This window comes from Neopelma chrysocephalum, unplaced genomic scaffold (assembly GCF_003984885.1).
Source record: "Neopelma chrysocephalum unplaced genomic scaffold, ASM398488v2 Primary Assembly neopelma1_43, whole genome shotgun sequence".
Lineage (NCBI taxonomy): Eukaryota > Metazoa > Chordata > Aves > Passeriformes > Pipridae > Neopelma > Neopelma chrysocephalum.
In genome coordinates, this window is record NW_020897702.1 from 18048224 (window position 1) to 18066154 (window position 17931).

A 17931-nucleotide genomic window follows, 5' to 3' on the forward strand; every position below is an offset into this window, starting at 1 on the left:
TTAATTCCTTCCTAATGTTATCCCTTGAGCATAGTGGCCTGTCATGGACTTATGGAATATAGGGTGTCCTCATCTCATCCTGATCCATGGTCTTCCTTGAAAAGGGGGAACTCTGATCTTGGACCCTCTGAGGCTAAAGCAGGAATTAAGTCTCAGCCTCTCACTTTTTTGGAGTCTCTAGTCAGTAGAGAATTGTACCTGACTTTGGGTCCGCCATCTCTTCCTCTCCTCCATGCTGGTCTGCACACCACCAGTGCTAGCATGCTCCGAGCCCCCCAGCTGGACTTTCCCCCTAGAGGGAGCTGGGCGAAAGTGCTTCCCTTCCCAAGGGAAGCTTCTGATTGTGCATGACCATCTCTTTCTATCTCAGCATCCACAGGACACTAAAATCCAAAGTGGCACCAATGATTTTTAGGCCTCTCCAAGGGTCAGATGGCATCAGAAAAAAGGAATCACAGAGTCGGTGTTGGGAACTTTTGTTCCACCCAAGATCAGATGTAACTTATGTGTCCAGGAACTTCTCTGTTGAGGTAATTTCTGCATCTGAGATTAAGATATTTCCAACAATATGAACAATGCATTTCCTCACAATATAAATAATTTGCTTATTTATTTAATGGGGGTTTTTTGTGCATAAGCCCAGATTAACTGAACCCTAAGCACATCCTAGCCCATCCTGCCCCACAAATAAACTCCTTTATCAGTGCATAAATATGACACCTCTTATAGGCATTCATCCTGTTCATCTCTGCCTATTAATATCTGGTGAGCCAGGGGTGACCCTGTTGCTAACACAGGAACCTCACGTAGAACACAGTAAGTACAGCAGTTGTATTATATTTTTATCATCAGTTGCCAGTTTGTTTTTCTGACATTCCGTAATACATTGTATACACTTTCAGCAAATCAGTCTTTTTTCTGAGCTTGGCATTTCTCAGCTTGTCTGTGGGAGAATTTAGTACTCCATGAACAGGCCCCGGAGCACGTGGTACTGTAGGAGCAATCAGTGAAGGAATACAAGTGGGTCTCCTTCCTGTTCCGTGGCCCTGAAGAGCTAATGTATCAAACTCAAAGGAAAATCTCTTTCATCTTTCCTTCTAAGGGAAAACAGCTGTGGTTGTAAAAACAGATCTGATATTAGCATACCTGCCAACACTTACAGCCATATGGCTGCAGGACAATAGGTTTGAGATGGCTCATGCCCATATCATGTGTATAGTTTGGTTGCTGAAATAGGACGGGAAATAGAGTTGCTTTGCAGTGACTCACAGAAATCTTGGCCCATCTGTCTCCTGCCACTGTTTGTCCTGTAATTTTCCCCCAAATATAAGCTATTTCCATGCTGACACAGTCCTTTATAGGTGGCTTATGGGTCCTGATTCAACACCTGCTGGATTGGTTGGAGGAATGGCCTGTTTTCATGGTCCTATTGGGAGCCAAAATGTAAATTTATCTGTTATATGAAAAATACCTTTCCTTGACACCTACCAGATAACCAAGGTGAGTGCTAGGTAGGTGCAGGTCTTGGGAACATTTTGGTAGCTCATCACTGATTCTGGTCAACACTGAGCTGTCACTTTAAAAGGCCTAAACTACACACGTAATTTCAAGTTACTTGAGGCGATCTTCATTGCTTAAAGCACTGTTTATGGTCAACTTTCCTGGTAACCTCAGTGCAAAATTAAGAACCGAATCCACAGTGAACATTCCTCACACAAGGTCAGTTTTATTCACTAGGAGTGAGGCACCTGGGCAGAGAGCCTTTGGTAGAGCTGTTCTAGGGATGCATTTCCTACAGCAGTCAAGAAGTGTTATATCCCTCCAATTTTATTTACAAGAAAAGATAGTCCGTAGCTTCCTATGGAAACACTTTCTGCTTGGGAAGAGATGTGTGAGCTGACCTTCACTGCATAGTAAGTAAAATTAATATGACCACAGCAGACAAACATTTTTGGTAGGCTGGGACATAAATCTCCATCCATCCGTGGAAGAGAAGATGTCAACAGAATTGCTTTGTGTCCTAGGCTCTCCTGAGTGATCCACTCTATATCGGACTGAAACACAAGAGGGTTCGTGGGAAACAGTACGACGAACTGATTGATGAGTTTATGCAGGCAGTTACCAACAAGTAAGTGGGGTTATATACATGGCTCCTCTGGGCTGCTTCCATTTAAGAGCAAATGTTGCAACTCGTGAAATAAACATTAGTATAATTGATCATCCAAGCAGAGGAAGGTCATTTCAATTCAAGTCTCCTGGGTGGTCTGCAAATGACTCTTTGTGCTTGAGCACTTCGTGTCAAAAATATTTGTCTTCAGAGAACTGAAATGGGACTGACTATTTATAACCATTTCCTGTCCCTATAGGCCAGAGGTGTCAAACATATGTCCTGTGGGCTGTATCTGGCCTCCATCATGCATTTATGAGCCTCATTCAGCAGAGTCAGAACCTAAACTTTGGGTTGTTTACATTTTATAAAGGAAGTTTCTAGCTCTCACCATTGTGAAGGAAATCATCTAAGTGGAAGTGGTTATGTTCCTTCCCACGGTGTGGAGTTTGCAGACTGCCTGTCTATTGCTTTGTCTAAAATAGGAACTTCCCTGCTGGCGTTTAAGTCTGTGGAGTGAGAAGGCCAGGATTACATGCATTGGCCTTTTAGTGGTGGGACAGACCAACTGCATATTTCCGTTTTTACTTACTAACTGGAATAGAGGGTCTCTGATGTACTGCGGAGTTTTATTTGGGAAGAACAGAAGCACCGCCTCAGCCCTGTATGTGCACCTCTCTCTGAAAAATAAAAGAAAATTTATTAAAATCTCCATGACTATATGGAGAGGTTACCATAAGAAAGAAAATGAGGACAACTGTTAAGGAAAAAAGATTATTTGGAAAGCTCCAAGCCCCTAAGCAGCTTTTTTTGCCTTCCCTAAAGCAGCAGATGATATTGATAAGGAGCAGCAGAGAGCTGCAGTCTGTGCCTGATTACTAGGCTGCTGCCTGCCTATATGTCCTATGGTCTTTTCTTCACAGCTGAAGGAGCTGTGTTTGATCTTCCCTCTGTCTGTGTCTCCAGCTGGCTGCTGGACTGTGTGTGTTCCTGCACAAATGGAAGGGAGTGGGTGGTACGTGTCATCAGCACGCAGTTCAGCATGTCTCCTTGGAGGTAGGAAACATCGTGACCAGTGTCTGATGATAGCACCTACCCATCCACTGAGAAGCATGTCTTTACACACAGTCTGACTGCCAAGCTGGCTATGGGTGGAGGGATGAAGGAAATAGGGGCAGAAATGCAGAGGACCATTCAGTCACAACTGACAAACCAAGTTTTGAGGAGGGTGAGTGTGTCGTGGAGAGTTTGAGCATCTGTGCAGTGTTATGGTGCACCCTGTGCACATCCAGGGTGTTAGGCAGAAGCCTCTCCTCTGCTGTTCAGCAGCACGGTGTAGACATGTGCCATGTGACAGCCAGCCAGCGCATCAGCTGCAGCCTGCCCAGCTGCAATTGCCCACTTACTGTGTAAAGATACTTGCTATAGTCCCTGTATCTGTGGATGTGAACACAACAACACTGCCTTGCCTGTTGGATTAAAAATACATACAGGTGACTGCAGAGAGACTTCCTTGTTTATGCTCTGGTTTGTTCTTCTTTATTTCTGATAAAAAAGCTTGACTGAAATGCCATTTTATTACAGGGTAATCTTACGTTAGATGCTTGTGGGTTATCTAGTGGGAAAAATTTCTTAGAGCGTAGAAAACACAACTAAGAAATCACAAGAGATTCTGCAAGTAGAAAAGATTTAAGAGTCATCAGGGTTGATTTGTGAGGTTTCTGTTTGTTTTGATTGTAGTCACTAATTAGTCCTTCAAGGAAACTATCCCACTTCCTTCTGGCCTGAAGACCACAAGGGTGTTGCAGTGTAGGTGTTGATGATAGAAAGGGAACAATAGAATGAGAACACAGATGATGGTCTCAGCCATCATAAATTTGGCTCTGAGATTTCTGCTTGTGGTATTGAATGCAAAACTGATTGCACCCACTATTCCTGTGCTGTCAGTGAAAGGGCCAGAAAGACAATTTGCCTTTTCTGTGCTTGCGCTTGGAGAGGAAGGATTGGATGTTATTTTGCTGTGTTTAGTTTACATGAGCTAATCTCTACACTGAAGGGAGAAGACCATGAAACAATGAACTCTTATCTTGCGAGGAGGTGATGTCATGTCTAATGCTTTCATCCAAATACTGGGAATCAAGTTCCTAGGGCCTCTGTCACAGCTTTTCTGTTTCCCCTAGCCAGTATGAATTGCTTGAATACAGTAAGCCCCCCCAAAGTTCTCAACAAAGCGGGGCTGGGAAATTCTGCTTTACACGTCTCCTTTCACATCTGTAAAGTATTTGGAGATTCTTGAGCGAAAGGAACCATTACCCTTTATCATCATTCTGACCACCAGCATATTGAAAAGCATTATTGGAGTGTGAGCCTCTGGGAGCTCTGGGATGGTGAATAATCCTGCTATCAGCCTGGGTTTGGCAAACTCATATAAAACAGGTTCATTTGGTCTCAAATTTCCACTGGAATGACTGGATTCAACCCAGTAGGAGCTCTCACTTCTGTCACAAGAGGAAGCAGAAATTGTTCAGAAGGTCAAGAACATGCTGCTTCCACTTATAAGGAAACCTGTGAATTTGAGTTGCTGTGACGTGTTATGCAAGTCTGTAATATCACATGCAAATTCAGTTGTCTGGGGAGGAGCCTTTTAGGTTGCCACAAATCCCGTGCAATTGGGGGGTTTCCTTTTCACCTTGTTGTTTGTGCAGAAGTTCTGTCTACTTCCTGAGGGTACTTCAACTTCTCATGGAAACCGTTTGTCAGTTCCTCTGCAGGAGTACCTCCCACCGTGTCAAATCACTCCTGGCTCAAGAGACATTTGTCACTGAAGTGGAATGTGTCAGAGCCCACAAAAAAGGCCAGGGGAATGAAGCTTTAATTTTCTAATGGAATAATAATATCAAACAGATGTCAAATTTCTATTGCTGGAGACCTATACAGTCAGTAGAAAGGGCTCCTGGTCTCATAATAGCCACCTAGTAATAAAACAAGGAGTGCGTCAGAGGCTTTAGAGTTAGCACTTCCAGTATTTTGAAATAAAGGGTGATTTCTGGGCAATTTTAGAAAGAAAAACCCTTTCCGAAAAAGCTGGATAAATTTCTGTGTTTTCCTGCTGCCTAAACCTCCATTCATTACTCTTTCACCTAAAACATGTGAAATGACTGAGCTCTTTAAGAAGAGCTCCGAGCTATCCATTCTGCTTCTCTTGGAAGGCAACTAAATGCAAAATGTGGCCCATTAGGCCTACCTGTATTTGTATGAAGCAGCCTGACAAATTGCTTTTTTCTCAGAATGAGTAATATGCTTCACATGGAAAAATGCACTACTTCAGTTTTCCCTCAGTTACCGTGGCAAAGGGCAATTTAGTCTTACTCTTAAACTGGTGCATTTTTGTAGGCTGAAGTAAATATTCACCTGAATTGTCCAAGGATCATAATCGAAATAAACCACAGAATTTCTGGGTCTTGACTATATGAGCAAATTAATGTTGAAATTAAAATACCATGAGAGATGTGTTGTGCTGAGGTGTGTTCTCTGGGCTCTGAAGGACTTCAGCCCAGCATCTACAGTAACAATATGCATTAATCCTCAGGCTCTCTTTCAAAGCAAACTACTTCTGTAAATGTTTCCCTCTTTCTCCTCTTTTCCTAAACTGGTATGGAAACTGGAGACCAGTTCCATATCTGTCCTATTGCAATTTCTCCTTCTCTAGCTTTCATCATACAGTTACAATACAACTTGGTGGCTCCAAGGGGCCAGACATGTTGATGGGTGGCCTGTCCCAGAGCTCCAGCCTCTATTTTGAACTCCAGCCTCAGTCACTTGCTGGCAGATATGGAGCGTGCAGCCTGAGACTCTACAAGATGCAGTTCCCCACACCAGCAAATTGTGTCACAGAAGCCTCATTAACCTGTCATAACTTCACTCCCCTTTCCTTTCCCATCACTGCTTATTAGCATAGTGACCAGGGAAACAGAAGCTTTCTACCAGCCTGTGCTATAAGGCAGAGCACAGAAGGCATCAGGAGATCAAGCATTCAGTTTCTCAAAATGGAAAAAGAAAGTAGCTCTTCTGAGTTTATTTTTTGTTGTGCTTGTTTTATACCTGATTTCTCTTTGTCTAATCCCTTCCCAGTACTTTTACCCACTAACATACCAAGTCAGGTCTCATGTGCTCTCCAACAAGCAGAAACTGCTTGAAAAGAAGCCACTTCTGTTTCAGCAGTTCTCCAGAGTCATGGATCACAAATTCACCATCACTTTTCAGAAACAAAATCACCGGTACAGGTGCCCCATGTTATTTCTTCACATGCTATAGTTAACTTGGTTAATTGATCCTGAAAGACTAGATTTAAGTTTCTAGGCTCCGATGCCTCAACAAAGCCCTCGTGTATACTGCTAACACCCTAAGTTGCTCCTCAGCATCTGCGTCTGTTAGGAAACCTGCACACTATCTATCACTGGTGCCCTGGCAGGGCTGGTAGAATAGACCAACTCCAGCCTTCATGGGAATACAAGATGGAAATTCTCCTTGCCCATCTACCCCATTTGCCGTGGCCAGAGGGACTCTGACACTATCCATGAGGGAGAAGTGGTGATAATGGGAAGAGCCACCCCAACTGTCCGTTATCCTGCCTTGATGTGGGATAAGCTCATCAGCCAGCATCTGTAATCTGCTTTTAGTCACTGGATGATATTTTAAGTCAAAGAACAATATTTAGGTTTCATTAGCTTGATTTTCTGCTACTGGGGAGTGATTGAGCTCCAGATGTGCTGCAATGGGATCACTGTTGTAATGGACTTTTATTACCTTGTGTTCAAATCCTTTGGGGTAACACAGTTACAGATGTCACAAAGGCCTTTGCTCCAGGCTTTCTATCTGTGCTTTTCCACCTAAGCCAGATTTAACAAAGCGGTTTCAGAAAGATGCAGCTGTGGAAGCTCTATTTGTGCAGAAGGCAGGTGGTGAGGCTCCATTCCTTGTTGTCTGTCAGAGGGTAGCTCAAGGCTACATCTGAGGGTCAGCACTCATATGGTTGCATCTCCTGCTTATACCCTGCTCCAAGAAACTTTGTACCTTCAGCTGCAGTCTTTCCTCGGGCCCACTGCAAACAGGATGACATCATTTTGTATAAGAGCACAAGAATGGCCATACCAGCCATTAGTGCTGGTCTTAGTGCTTGGAAGTCATGAAATAGGATGTACAAAATAGTTGTTTGGGAGTTTTTTCTCCTGTAAAGAATATAATGAAAGTTGACTGTTATTTTTCAATAACTTTTTTTCTAAGAACTTTGTAATCCATCTTGACTTGATCTTGCCCCTTATCCTCTCTCTAACAGTAGCTCATAGCAGATGCCCTGGCATATGACTAAGAACAGCAATCCTTGGCGTATCTCCTAGCTTCCAGTAATGTAAGGTTCTGGGCTTTCCTGATATCTCTGTGCTTCAAGGGTCGCTTTTATTGATGTAGCACTCACTGAATCCACAGCAGGCTCTGTGCCTCAGAGCATGGTGACTATGTTTACGTTGCTTTCACTGCAGCCCAGGACATGTTTGGCTTTCTAGGCTGCCAGCACATGCTGTTGGCTCATATTCAGTTCTTTGTCCAGCAATACCTCAAGTCCTTCTCTGCAGGGCTGCTCTCAGCTGGTCTCTTGAGGAGGTGCCTGACCAAATTGATCCCTAAACTGTGGCCAGGAATTGTATGGCAGAGTACTGCTGGTCTGACTAGAAGCCTGCTAAGGATTATGTTAACAATTTAACAGTAAGATTGGCCTCAAGATACCAGCCAGCCTCAGGTGCTAATGTTGTTTTACTTGCTAGAGTGGACTTTGTTTTTCCAATTCTAAATGCTGATCACTTGCCAAGCATGATATTTTTCTGGTGATGGGCTCCCTTACAGAAAATTTAATTTTTCTTGGAAATCATAACTTTAGTTGCTGGTGTGTCGAGCAGCAATGAGAAGATCCCAAGGACAAGGGCAAGATCAATTTGGTTCTTCTCTGCCTGGTTTTATCTAAGACTATGAGTAGGAGTTGCAGCTCCTCAAAGCAGATTCCTTGCATTATGAATGACTGAAAGCAGTGTTACAAACTGTTAAATTCAGACAGGGATTGGAACTTTCTTCTTGTCATTTTTTCCATAAAGGAACTGGACCTTCTTGCAAATAATTTTTTTTCGATGCATGTAGGAATATATTATACTCCCTGCTCATTGTCAAAGAAAATGCCCTTTTGGTCAGCAAAGGTGCTGCACAGGTTCTCAGGCCTCCCTTGAAGTTCTGACTTGTACGGTTTTGGTCAGATGCTTCTCAAAGGGTACCTGCTACCTCATGAATTTTTAGGTCTCTGATCTCATGGCTTGTAATGAGTCTGGGTGAACTCAAAGAGCTACATACAAATGAGGATGAAAGGATAAAATTGCGTAATGGGATTGTTTAGGCAACTGAGAAGTCTTTTGAAGAAACTAATAGCAATGTCATCAGGAAAGCATCTGCCTCCTTCTTCTGGGATTCACGCTCTTTTATTTCACACTTTTGTTCCTCCACTTGTTCCATGTGGTCATCCAAGAGAAATGTGTATCATCCTCTACAGGGGATACAGACTTTGCTAACAGCATCTTTTCTCTTAGCACAGCCCAGAGGTTCTGCGTAGCTCTAGGTTGATAGTAACAGTACCAGAACAACAATACAGTGATAATCAAGCATGAATCCTATGTTTGTGTGTTTTCCAGAAATTGGATAATTTTAATAAAGATTTTCAGGTGATAATTTTTACAACAGACTGGTAATATTATAAGTGTTTAGCTCCTAGAGTCACCCTTCATTAGGGTGACTGTCTTTTACTATTATCTTAATCAATAGTATATTGTTTCATTGAAAGTACTGCTTGTACAAGATTTGCTATGCAAAGGCTGGAGATTGGATTAAAATGAGTGTATGGGACCATTCTATAAAGCATTTCCCAGGGAGGCTATTTTTACTGGAAGATTTTTGCAAGGTAAGAGAGCCAAAATTCGGGTCATAATTATTTACGGCACAAAATCACAAAATATGCAAACTAATGAGATAGCAATATAATCATTACCATGAAAGACCAGTGTAATTTTTTTGGATGAGGAAGAACTGACAAAGCATATCTTTTTGTTTCCAATTTTATAAAATGGGTAAATTAATTCCAGAGATGGCAGAGAACAGGGTCCCCCAGATGGTGGTCTGGCAGTCAACTGTGAACCAGGAGACGTGGTGATGGTATTAAATAATGACTCTTGCAGTGTCACCAGTTACAAGTTTCAGCATGTCTGAATTCTTTCAAAAACACCTCTGTCCAAGCATCATTTTCAACAGCCTGCAAGTGTAGGAATGACTCATGCTGAGGGGAAAGCTCTAGTTCCACAAGGAGACATATAACTGCAGAAATCCCAAGAATTGCACACCGCAGGCTGCCCAAGAGGAATGGGAATACTTTGAATCCAAAATCAATCAAGAAATAAAACCTTCCTTTTTTGAAAGGGAGAGAAAGAACTAGGGAATGAAAGAAACCAAAGTGGATAATGGCACTTGCTCTGTTTCAATGTAACTTGTCAGTCTGAAATCCTGATAGCCTACATTTGAGGTTTCCTTTTAGATAAAGGCAGTCGGATCCTGGCTGTATAACGTCCCAGATGCCAAGAAGATGATAGAATGCTCTAGAGAAGATGAGTCATTGACAGTCAGGATGAGATTACTGGAGGGAGCCAACCTTAGCTGGCTATGCCTTTCCTGGACTGGAAAACATTCAGTCCTGATGTGACCTGCTGCTCTTGGCTTCAAAATCTCCTTCAGGCTCTGAGATGAAAGTTAGGAGAGGAGTCACATGGATTGGGGGAAGAATCTATGAGAACTGGCAACAAGCCAACCAGACTGACCTCAGGAGTCTCTTTCTACCACAGCAGTTTACAAGATCTTTCTGCAGGGCCAGCCTCAAATCTAGCTGTAAATTTAAGAATATTTATATGTCTTGGAGGCGATCTTCAGAAATCCTTGTTCAAATACTCTCTTTACAATCACTTTTTCCTGCACCTATAGGCAGCAATCATGTGAGTACTAACTGGGACTGCATTCATATCAAATGTCACAGGTCAAACAGAGCAAAATTTCTTACGTGGTTCACTGAAAGCATACCTCGTTAAAAGTGATTCCTCCAAAAAGAATTCATTAATTTTGGTTTCTTAATGGGAAATATGATGTTTCCAATGAAACAACAATTTTGCGAAATCAGTTTTGTCAAAATCTAGTTTTCTTTTTAAAAATATTATGATGGAAGAAGACTGGCCAGTATTATTAATTCCATCCTCAAGTATTTCTGTGTGTGCTGACAGGGGATCACAAGGGACAGAGCAGGGCAATTTCCATAGAGCAGATCAACAAAGAAATTGCAGACTCTGAAGGGCAGCATAGCATTGCAGTTGAAAGGGTGATAAGCCAGTGACCTACAGTGCATGACATATATTTAAGATCTTCCTAACAAGTTGTGATAATTAGATAATATTAGATTATCTCTCCTAATTTAGGTGTCTAAAGTTAGACATCTCAATTTAAGTTGGTCATTTTAGTCTGTCTTCACAGAGACTGTGAAGGAAGAAGCATCTCCAGAGATGTTATCTACTTCATTTTCCACTTCAACTACTTCAAAGGAGTTGCTATTGGATGTGCCTTTTCTCTCCAGTGTCTGAGAGGGCTGCCAGAGTTGTCCAGCTGAGCATTACACAACCAACTTTTAGATATGTAAAAGTAGTGGAAGAAATCCCATTCTGCACTGTATTTTGTTGGCTGAATTACAGTACATGTGGCGGCTCTCTGGCTACCCTTTCCCTTTGCAATAACAAGTATTCTCCACCTTCTCACCTGAGTTGGACTCTTTCCTAACATTGCATATTAAATGTCTTCCATGCTCCAGTCCAAAGTTGGCTACATTTTACTTTTAGATACTGCCCAAATATTCTTTGGGTATTCTGGGCACACATACATTAATGCTGGCTGAGATCATTGGTTTTGTTAAGCAAGTCAGTAATGTTACTTCCTCAGTGATATGAATAAATAAGACTGAGAAATAGTTTCTATAGCAATGAGAAATAGTTTCTATAGCAACTGAAGTTGCATAAAGATTTTCTCATTCTTTGCTATGAGATCTTAGCAGCTGTTCTGGGTGTTGTGTCATCTCCGTCTTAGCCACGTTTTCCTCACACATTCAAATGATGAATAAGAGGAGGATCTAGATCTTCAACTAGACCAGGTTGCTCAGAGCCCAGTCTAACCTTACCCTGAATGTTTCCGGGAATGGGGCATCCACCAACTTTCTGGGTAACCTGTGTCAGTCTTTAACCACCCTCATTGTAAAAATTCTTCCTTATATCTAGTCTGAATTTACCCTCTTTTAGTTTAAAACCATTATCCCTTATGCTGTTGCTACAGGCCATACTAAAAACTCTGTCCCCATTGTGATCCTTTTCTAAAAGCAAGCACAGATAATGTGAAGTAAGTGTAAGAGCCAACCCTTGTCCCTTTTTGAGACCAGGGGGTTTATGAAGTGAATTTCTCATAATGGACAAATAAAGGAGAACAATGCATGTGCTTATCATTGTCTCCTTACTGACGGACATACTTGAAATGGAAAATAATAATAATAAAAAATTCAGGGCCCTTCCAGGAGAGCCTGATTGCCCACACTGTGAGTGCTGTGAAAAGACCTTTTCATGACAGAAGCCACGGTTCTCAAATGGAGTATGTTTTATCCAGTATCAATTTCTAGGCTAAAGCAGTGGTGCCCCTACCTCAGATTTCAGTGGCAAAGGAGGAAAGTCTGAATGGGAGGCATGTAAGGTGATGCTGCCTGTGCGCTACCTACAGTCCCAAAGAGGTTTAGGTCTCTAACAAAGTGCAGCTATTTAGAGCCTCTTCACCTGCCTGCAGCCCAGAAGTTGCTGATAGTTGCATTACTCATTTCCTGAGCATCTCTCACTGCCCTGTCACATTTACATGTGAGAAATGAGGACTTATGGCCCTTTTAGATTTTATTTGAAAAGCTTTAATGCAGCCTAGAGTCATACAAAGTGCTGAACATGTATAGATATGGAGCATTCTGAATATTATCCAATTTATGAACAGCACACTTGTCCTGAAATTACTGGGAAATTATGGAAAGTTTGCAAATATTTCCTGCTTTTTCACTCTACAGGTCACTAGCTGTCATTGCATGCTGGTTTCCTGCAAAGCAGCTCAATGGAGAGAAACATTTCCAAAGCGCAGAAGTGTGACTGAAATCACACCAGGAAGCACTCAGTCCCACCATGAAACACACACTCCATGGAATCCTATGGGCAGATTTTTTGTCATCTCTTGGCCACCTGCATTTGAAGTGGGCACTTGGTGGTGTCTCTTTAGCTGGTGTTCGCTTTGCAGTCAGATTTGCTGTATTGAGACATGGCAGTTGCAATACCAAAGAGCATCTCTTTTGATTTAAAAAGCTCCCTGAAAATTTTTTGTACCAAAAGTCCAAAGATGCGTATATATAGTATGCATGTTAAGAAGCCACTTGAATTATGAATACAGTTTATTCTTGTTGAGTCCACATTTCTGTGTGTGTGGACCTTGGGGAGGGTGTGATCCTGTTTGCTGTTACTGTGTTGCATTTCTCTCATGATACTTTTATCTCTGCACTAGAGTCTCTAGCTACATTGTCTTAGTGAAAGATGGTATATATTATCCTGTGTTGTGTAAATATTTTTATCCATTTTAAATTACCCTTTGCCTTGCAGGTACGGCATGAATTGTCTGATCCAGTTTGAAGATTTTGGCAATGCTAACGCTTTTCGTCTCCTCAACAGATACCGCAACAGATACTGTACATTCAATGATGATATTCAGGGTAAGTACTGTTAGGAAAATCAAATTTAACCTTCACCTTGTGTGGTAGTTTGATCTAGGCCTTCCTTGGTGACCAGTTTGTAACCAAGGAAGTGCCCAGATTTACCCGGTATTCCCTATGATTTTTACGTAAGCCGGGGTATAAGAAGAAGGGAGGAAAGGCCTTCGCTCTCTTTCCTTCCGGCGGCTTTGGAGGTGCAGGTTTCCCTGCTGTTGAGTCTGTTGGCTTGGAGAGTGAGGCTTGGTAAGGCCTTGTCGACCTTGGGAGGCGGAGGCTGCCAGCAGTCACTCCAGCGTGACTCTCCGTTGTCCCAAGGAGAGTAGTAAGATATTCTTTGCTAATTCTTTTAGTTGATAGACCTTGGGCTATTGATCGGGATATATATATATTTTATTTTGGTTTTTGTTCTTCCCTTCCCCTTCCCCTTTCCCTTTTCCCTGTGAAATTGTATATATATATTTCAATTGTATATAATAATAATAATAATAATAATAATAATAATAATGGCCAGTCTTCGCGAACGAAGATTTTGGGAAAGGTCTTTTACCTTTCCAGCCTGCGCAATGGATTTTTTAGGTGAGACACAGCCTGCGCTGAACTGAGCCCACCCTTTAATCCTAAGGTTCATCTGCCGGGGCCAAGCAAGCTTGGACAATGGCAGTGAGGTCCTCAGAACGTAGGTTTGTTTAGAGTGACCTTCTCATAGATGAATGGCCTCACAGGGCTAACGAGCTCCATCTGCCCGGGGGACCAGGAATCGAACCTGGGTCGCAGCGGTGAGAGTGCTGCATCCTAACCACTAGGCCACCAGGGGTCCCCAATTGTATATAACTGTAATATAAGTGTAAATATATTTATATATTGCTTTAGCTCTCTCTCATTTTGGTTTTCTCGGTTGTTTTTTTTCCTCTCCCTCTTCTCCCTTGGTTTGGGGTTCGGGGGGGGGACTTCTTGTGGTAAGGTTTGGAGACTTGGCAGGGAGCCAGCTTCAAACCATATCACCTTGTCATGAGAAGAGGTGTTTAATATCACAAGACTGTTTATTATACAATAGTCAGTTGTCAAACAAATTTTAGAGTTTAGACATAAGCATTTAAAAATACAACCAAAAGCACAGCTATCTGAGTTGAAAACTGAGCCTCCGTTGCTTTTAGGAATTTAGCTGTTCATTGCAGAGACATTGTTCAAGGGAGAAAATGGACTATGTGCTTTAGATTATTAAGGTAACTTAGAGAAATCCATTAATTTTCTATAATTTAGCTAAAACAATGATGACGTTTTAACAGTTTTGCAAGGCTTTCCGTTTCCATGAGCCAGGTGGTCATTAGCTGATCCTGGCATTGTCCCTCTACTGTTATCTTCCTTATTCTATGAACAAATGTAAAGGTAAACCAGCTTCTTTCCTCTCCATGGATGCTAACTCTGCAGTAATCTGAGAACAGATCTGTTCTCCCCTGGAGTGGTTAACATAACTCTTCCAGCGTCAAAGAGAAATGACAGCGGCAAAGCTGGGGTTATAGGCAGCATGTCTCCCAGGCCCTGAGAGGCTCAGCAGTCAACAGGATTGCTCAAATGCCCAGACGGATGCAATCTGCATCCTGGTCTGGTGCTGACTTTGCTTTAAACTATTGGAAGAGCTGTTTGCCCGTCTGACAGGGACAGGATCTTCCCAAGTGATTACAATCAACCAGTTCTTCTCCTGTGAATCCCTTCATCTCTTCTTGTGTCTAGTCCTGCCTGAAACATGCAGAAATTTCCAATGGTGCATTTAATTATTTGCAGTACACTGGGTTTATCCTCAGTTGTACGTGGAAGTGAGTGGAAGAAACATCAGTGTTATTTTTCACAGAATGCTGGTTCCTTTGTGAGCAGACTTTCCAGTGCTATTTCTGCATCTTCTCCTTATCTAGCAATATATGGCAGTGTGTGTAGCAGCTTCTTCCTATCTGTCATGGCACGAGAAGGAGTAAGACCCTGGCTTGTGGGAATGTGGTTGGTGTAATGGGATGCATGGACCTGCTCGAAGACATTTTTGTGAAGAGGGTTTAGAAGCAGAGGAGCTTAAGGCATTTCAGAGAAGGGGAGGTAAAAGAAGATCCATCAGGTATTCTTGCCACTCACAAAAACTTTCAGTGAAGAGGGAAGCACAGAAAAAGAGAATCCAGGAGATACATTTTTTAATTGAAGTTTTGAATGGAGAAACCAGCAATTCAAACTTTCTGAAGATGGGCAGATGAAGGCCCTAATAAGAAGCCAATGTTGTAAAGATTTATTTTGGATTAGTTGCTCTCTCAGCAAGTCAAAGAGGACTCAGCAGTGAAAAAGAAAAGAGGCCAGGTGATGTGGCAGGTCACACATCCAGGCCTGGATGTAGGTTTTCTAGGCAGAACTAGAATGAGCTGGAAAAGTTTCTTGGTGAATTGGAAAGGTTTCTTGGATTAATAGAGGAAAGAAAAAGGGCATATTAATGCTAAACTGAACATTCTGAGTGGGAAGCAGGAGACTGTATTTTTTGTAGTTTTCTTTTGGCCATAGGTCATAGCTGAATGCCTCAGACAATTCTTGGTAATGACTCCTGCCGAGGAGCAAACCACATCCAAGAGGATGCTGTAAAACAGTATTGCCATAGAATGGACTTTATCTGATTCTCCCCCATTAAATGTGTGGTGTGTTACAGCACACAGATGTCAAGTCCCCTGAAAAATCTTTGGAGTTCCACCTTTTGAAACATTTTACTTCCTAGTAGTAAAACTTTGTTATGTTCTCAAATAAAGCATTTAGCTGTCACTGTTTTCACAGCAGTAGATAAGGGAAGAAATCCTGCTGATCTTTTGCACAACAAGCGATGAGTCAAAGAAAGCAAGCCACTGGTTTAGACTTATTTATGTAGCTGTCAGAAAGAAAGGGAAATCCAAGTCAGGGTTTTGAGGACCTTTGGGAAGCTGAAGTAACCTGGATCTACTCAGTTAACTCTCTTGGAGTCATGGCAGAGATAACAGAGTTGAAGCAGGGATGAGTAGTCTGATTTACCCACCCTAATACACCCCTCTGCATCCACATATGATATGAGAAGGGTCGGAAGTGGCATTTTGTCACTTACACCCTCCCGTTCTTTGGGTTTGCCTCAGACTTTCTCTTTCCTAACATGCTGGTGTTTCATGACTCGCCTACTTAAAGAAGTGGGAGAGTTCAATGTAAATGGTGTTTAAATGATTAATGAGAATTATACAAAGCCTTTTTTAAGCAGGCCTGATTCATTTTACTCAAGTGAAACAGGAACAGACCTCCTTAAGCCTGAATTATCCCAGCTTCTGAGCCAGTACTGTTTTAAGTATGTTGATTTAAAAACACATCTTAGGTGCAAGCAGTGCAAGTTAGATCAGGCCTGAGCTATAATAATTTGAACTTGTTGCCCATTGGTTAGTGGGACTCTGAATGCAGTGTGTCTACACACACACAGAGCTGAGATGTGGGAAAGAAGTATAACTTGCTTCTCTTAAGCTCTCTTAGGCCTCCCTCTTGCTGCCTCAGGGCCTACATGAACAGAAAAACAGTTTAAATATTAACATCTACTTTTTTTTTTTTGTGCTACAAATTACTGTATTGCCAAATCCATCCTAACCCCACAGAATGAAAGTGACTCAGACTCATTCCAGTTGGAGCCAGCCTGCTGATGCTGAGCAGGATGCCTGCCAGGTACCACAAACTGGGACAGGGTGATTGCTCTTAGCCTGAAAGCCATTAGCCTGGGAGCTAGCAGGAGCTGGCTCACAGTGCCCACGTGGGAGCTCCCATTAAGAGAGTGCTTCTCCTTCCTCTATGGGGCTGATGACATCACTCCTTTCCCAGCTCTGTCTGGGTTCATGCAAGGGGCAACGGCTTCAGTTTCAGCTCTAAGGAAGAAAATTGATTGTCACTTCTTCCTTTTTCCCAGTAAAGTACCAGGGCAAGCTGTGAAGCACATAAGAAATCTAAGGGACATAAGAATGCTTTAGCTCCTTCTCTTTCTCTTTCTGCTCTTTGATCCACTTAGTTGTTCACAGTGATAAACAGAAAGTAGACAACTTGAAGTTCTTACAAAGGTGTCAAGTCTGGTGAATTCCTGAAGGAGGCATCTCTGGATTCCCGCTTCATACAAAAAATAACAAAAGTTTACTGAAGACATTAGTTTGGACGGGACTTCTGGACATCACCCAGCCATCACTCAAATAAAAGATTATTTCAAACGTAGATCCAACTTTGACATTAGATCAGGTTCCTTAGAGTCTTGTCCAGCCAAATGTTTTTCAATGTCTACAAGGCTGGGTGTTCGCAATCTCTTTGTACTGCCTGTTCCAAAGTTTTCTCATCTTCCTTGTGCATGTTTTCCCCTAATATCTATTTGGAATTTCACTAGATGCAACTTGTGTTCATTGCCTATCAGCTTTTTGTTGTGCACCTCTGAGAAGAATCTGGCTTCTTTACAAACACTCAGTAAGTGGTTGTAAACAGAAATTAGTTACCCTCTTAGTCTTCTCCAGACCATTCAAACCCAGGTTCCTTGGTCCTCTTTGTATACCCTGGTCATATCTGTGTCCTTCCTCTGGGCTTACTCCAGTTTTTCAATATATTTCTTGTGCTGAAAGCCCTGAACGGGACATGCTAGTCTAGGGATGACCTCAAAAGTGCTAAAATAAAATAAAACTGCCTAGACTTCTGTTGACACAGTCTAGCAGGCTGTTGGCCTTCTGTGCCACAAGGGCTCACTGCCGGCTCATCTTCATCTTGCTGTCCACCACTACCCCAAAGTCTTCTTCTGCAAAGCTGCAGGACTTTGCATTTGCTTTTGCTGACCTTCATAAGGTTTCCCGGAGCCCATTTCTCCAGCCTGCTGCGATCCCTGTGAATGACTGTTATATCCACTACTGTATCAATCACTATCCCT

General features: G+C 42.3%; 1 protein-coding gene across 3 annotated transcripts in view; it reads left to right on the forward strand.

Moving 5' to 3' along the window:
* The window catches only part of ME3 (malic enzyme 3), a 119273-nt gene that overhangs the window by 88062 nt on the left and 13280 nt on the right, over window positions 1-17931 (forward strand). For all 3 annotated transcript variants that reach the window (XM_027677478.1, XM_027677477.1, XM_027677479.1), the window contains exons 6-7: window positions 2025-2128; window positions 12898-13007. In XM_027677478.1, the coding sequence (XP_027533279.1) occupies window positions 2025-2128; window positions 12898-13007 (214 nt within the window). The remainder of the gene's footprint in view (window positions 1-2024; window positions 2129-12897; window positions 13008-17931) is intronic.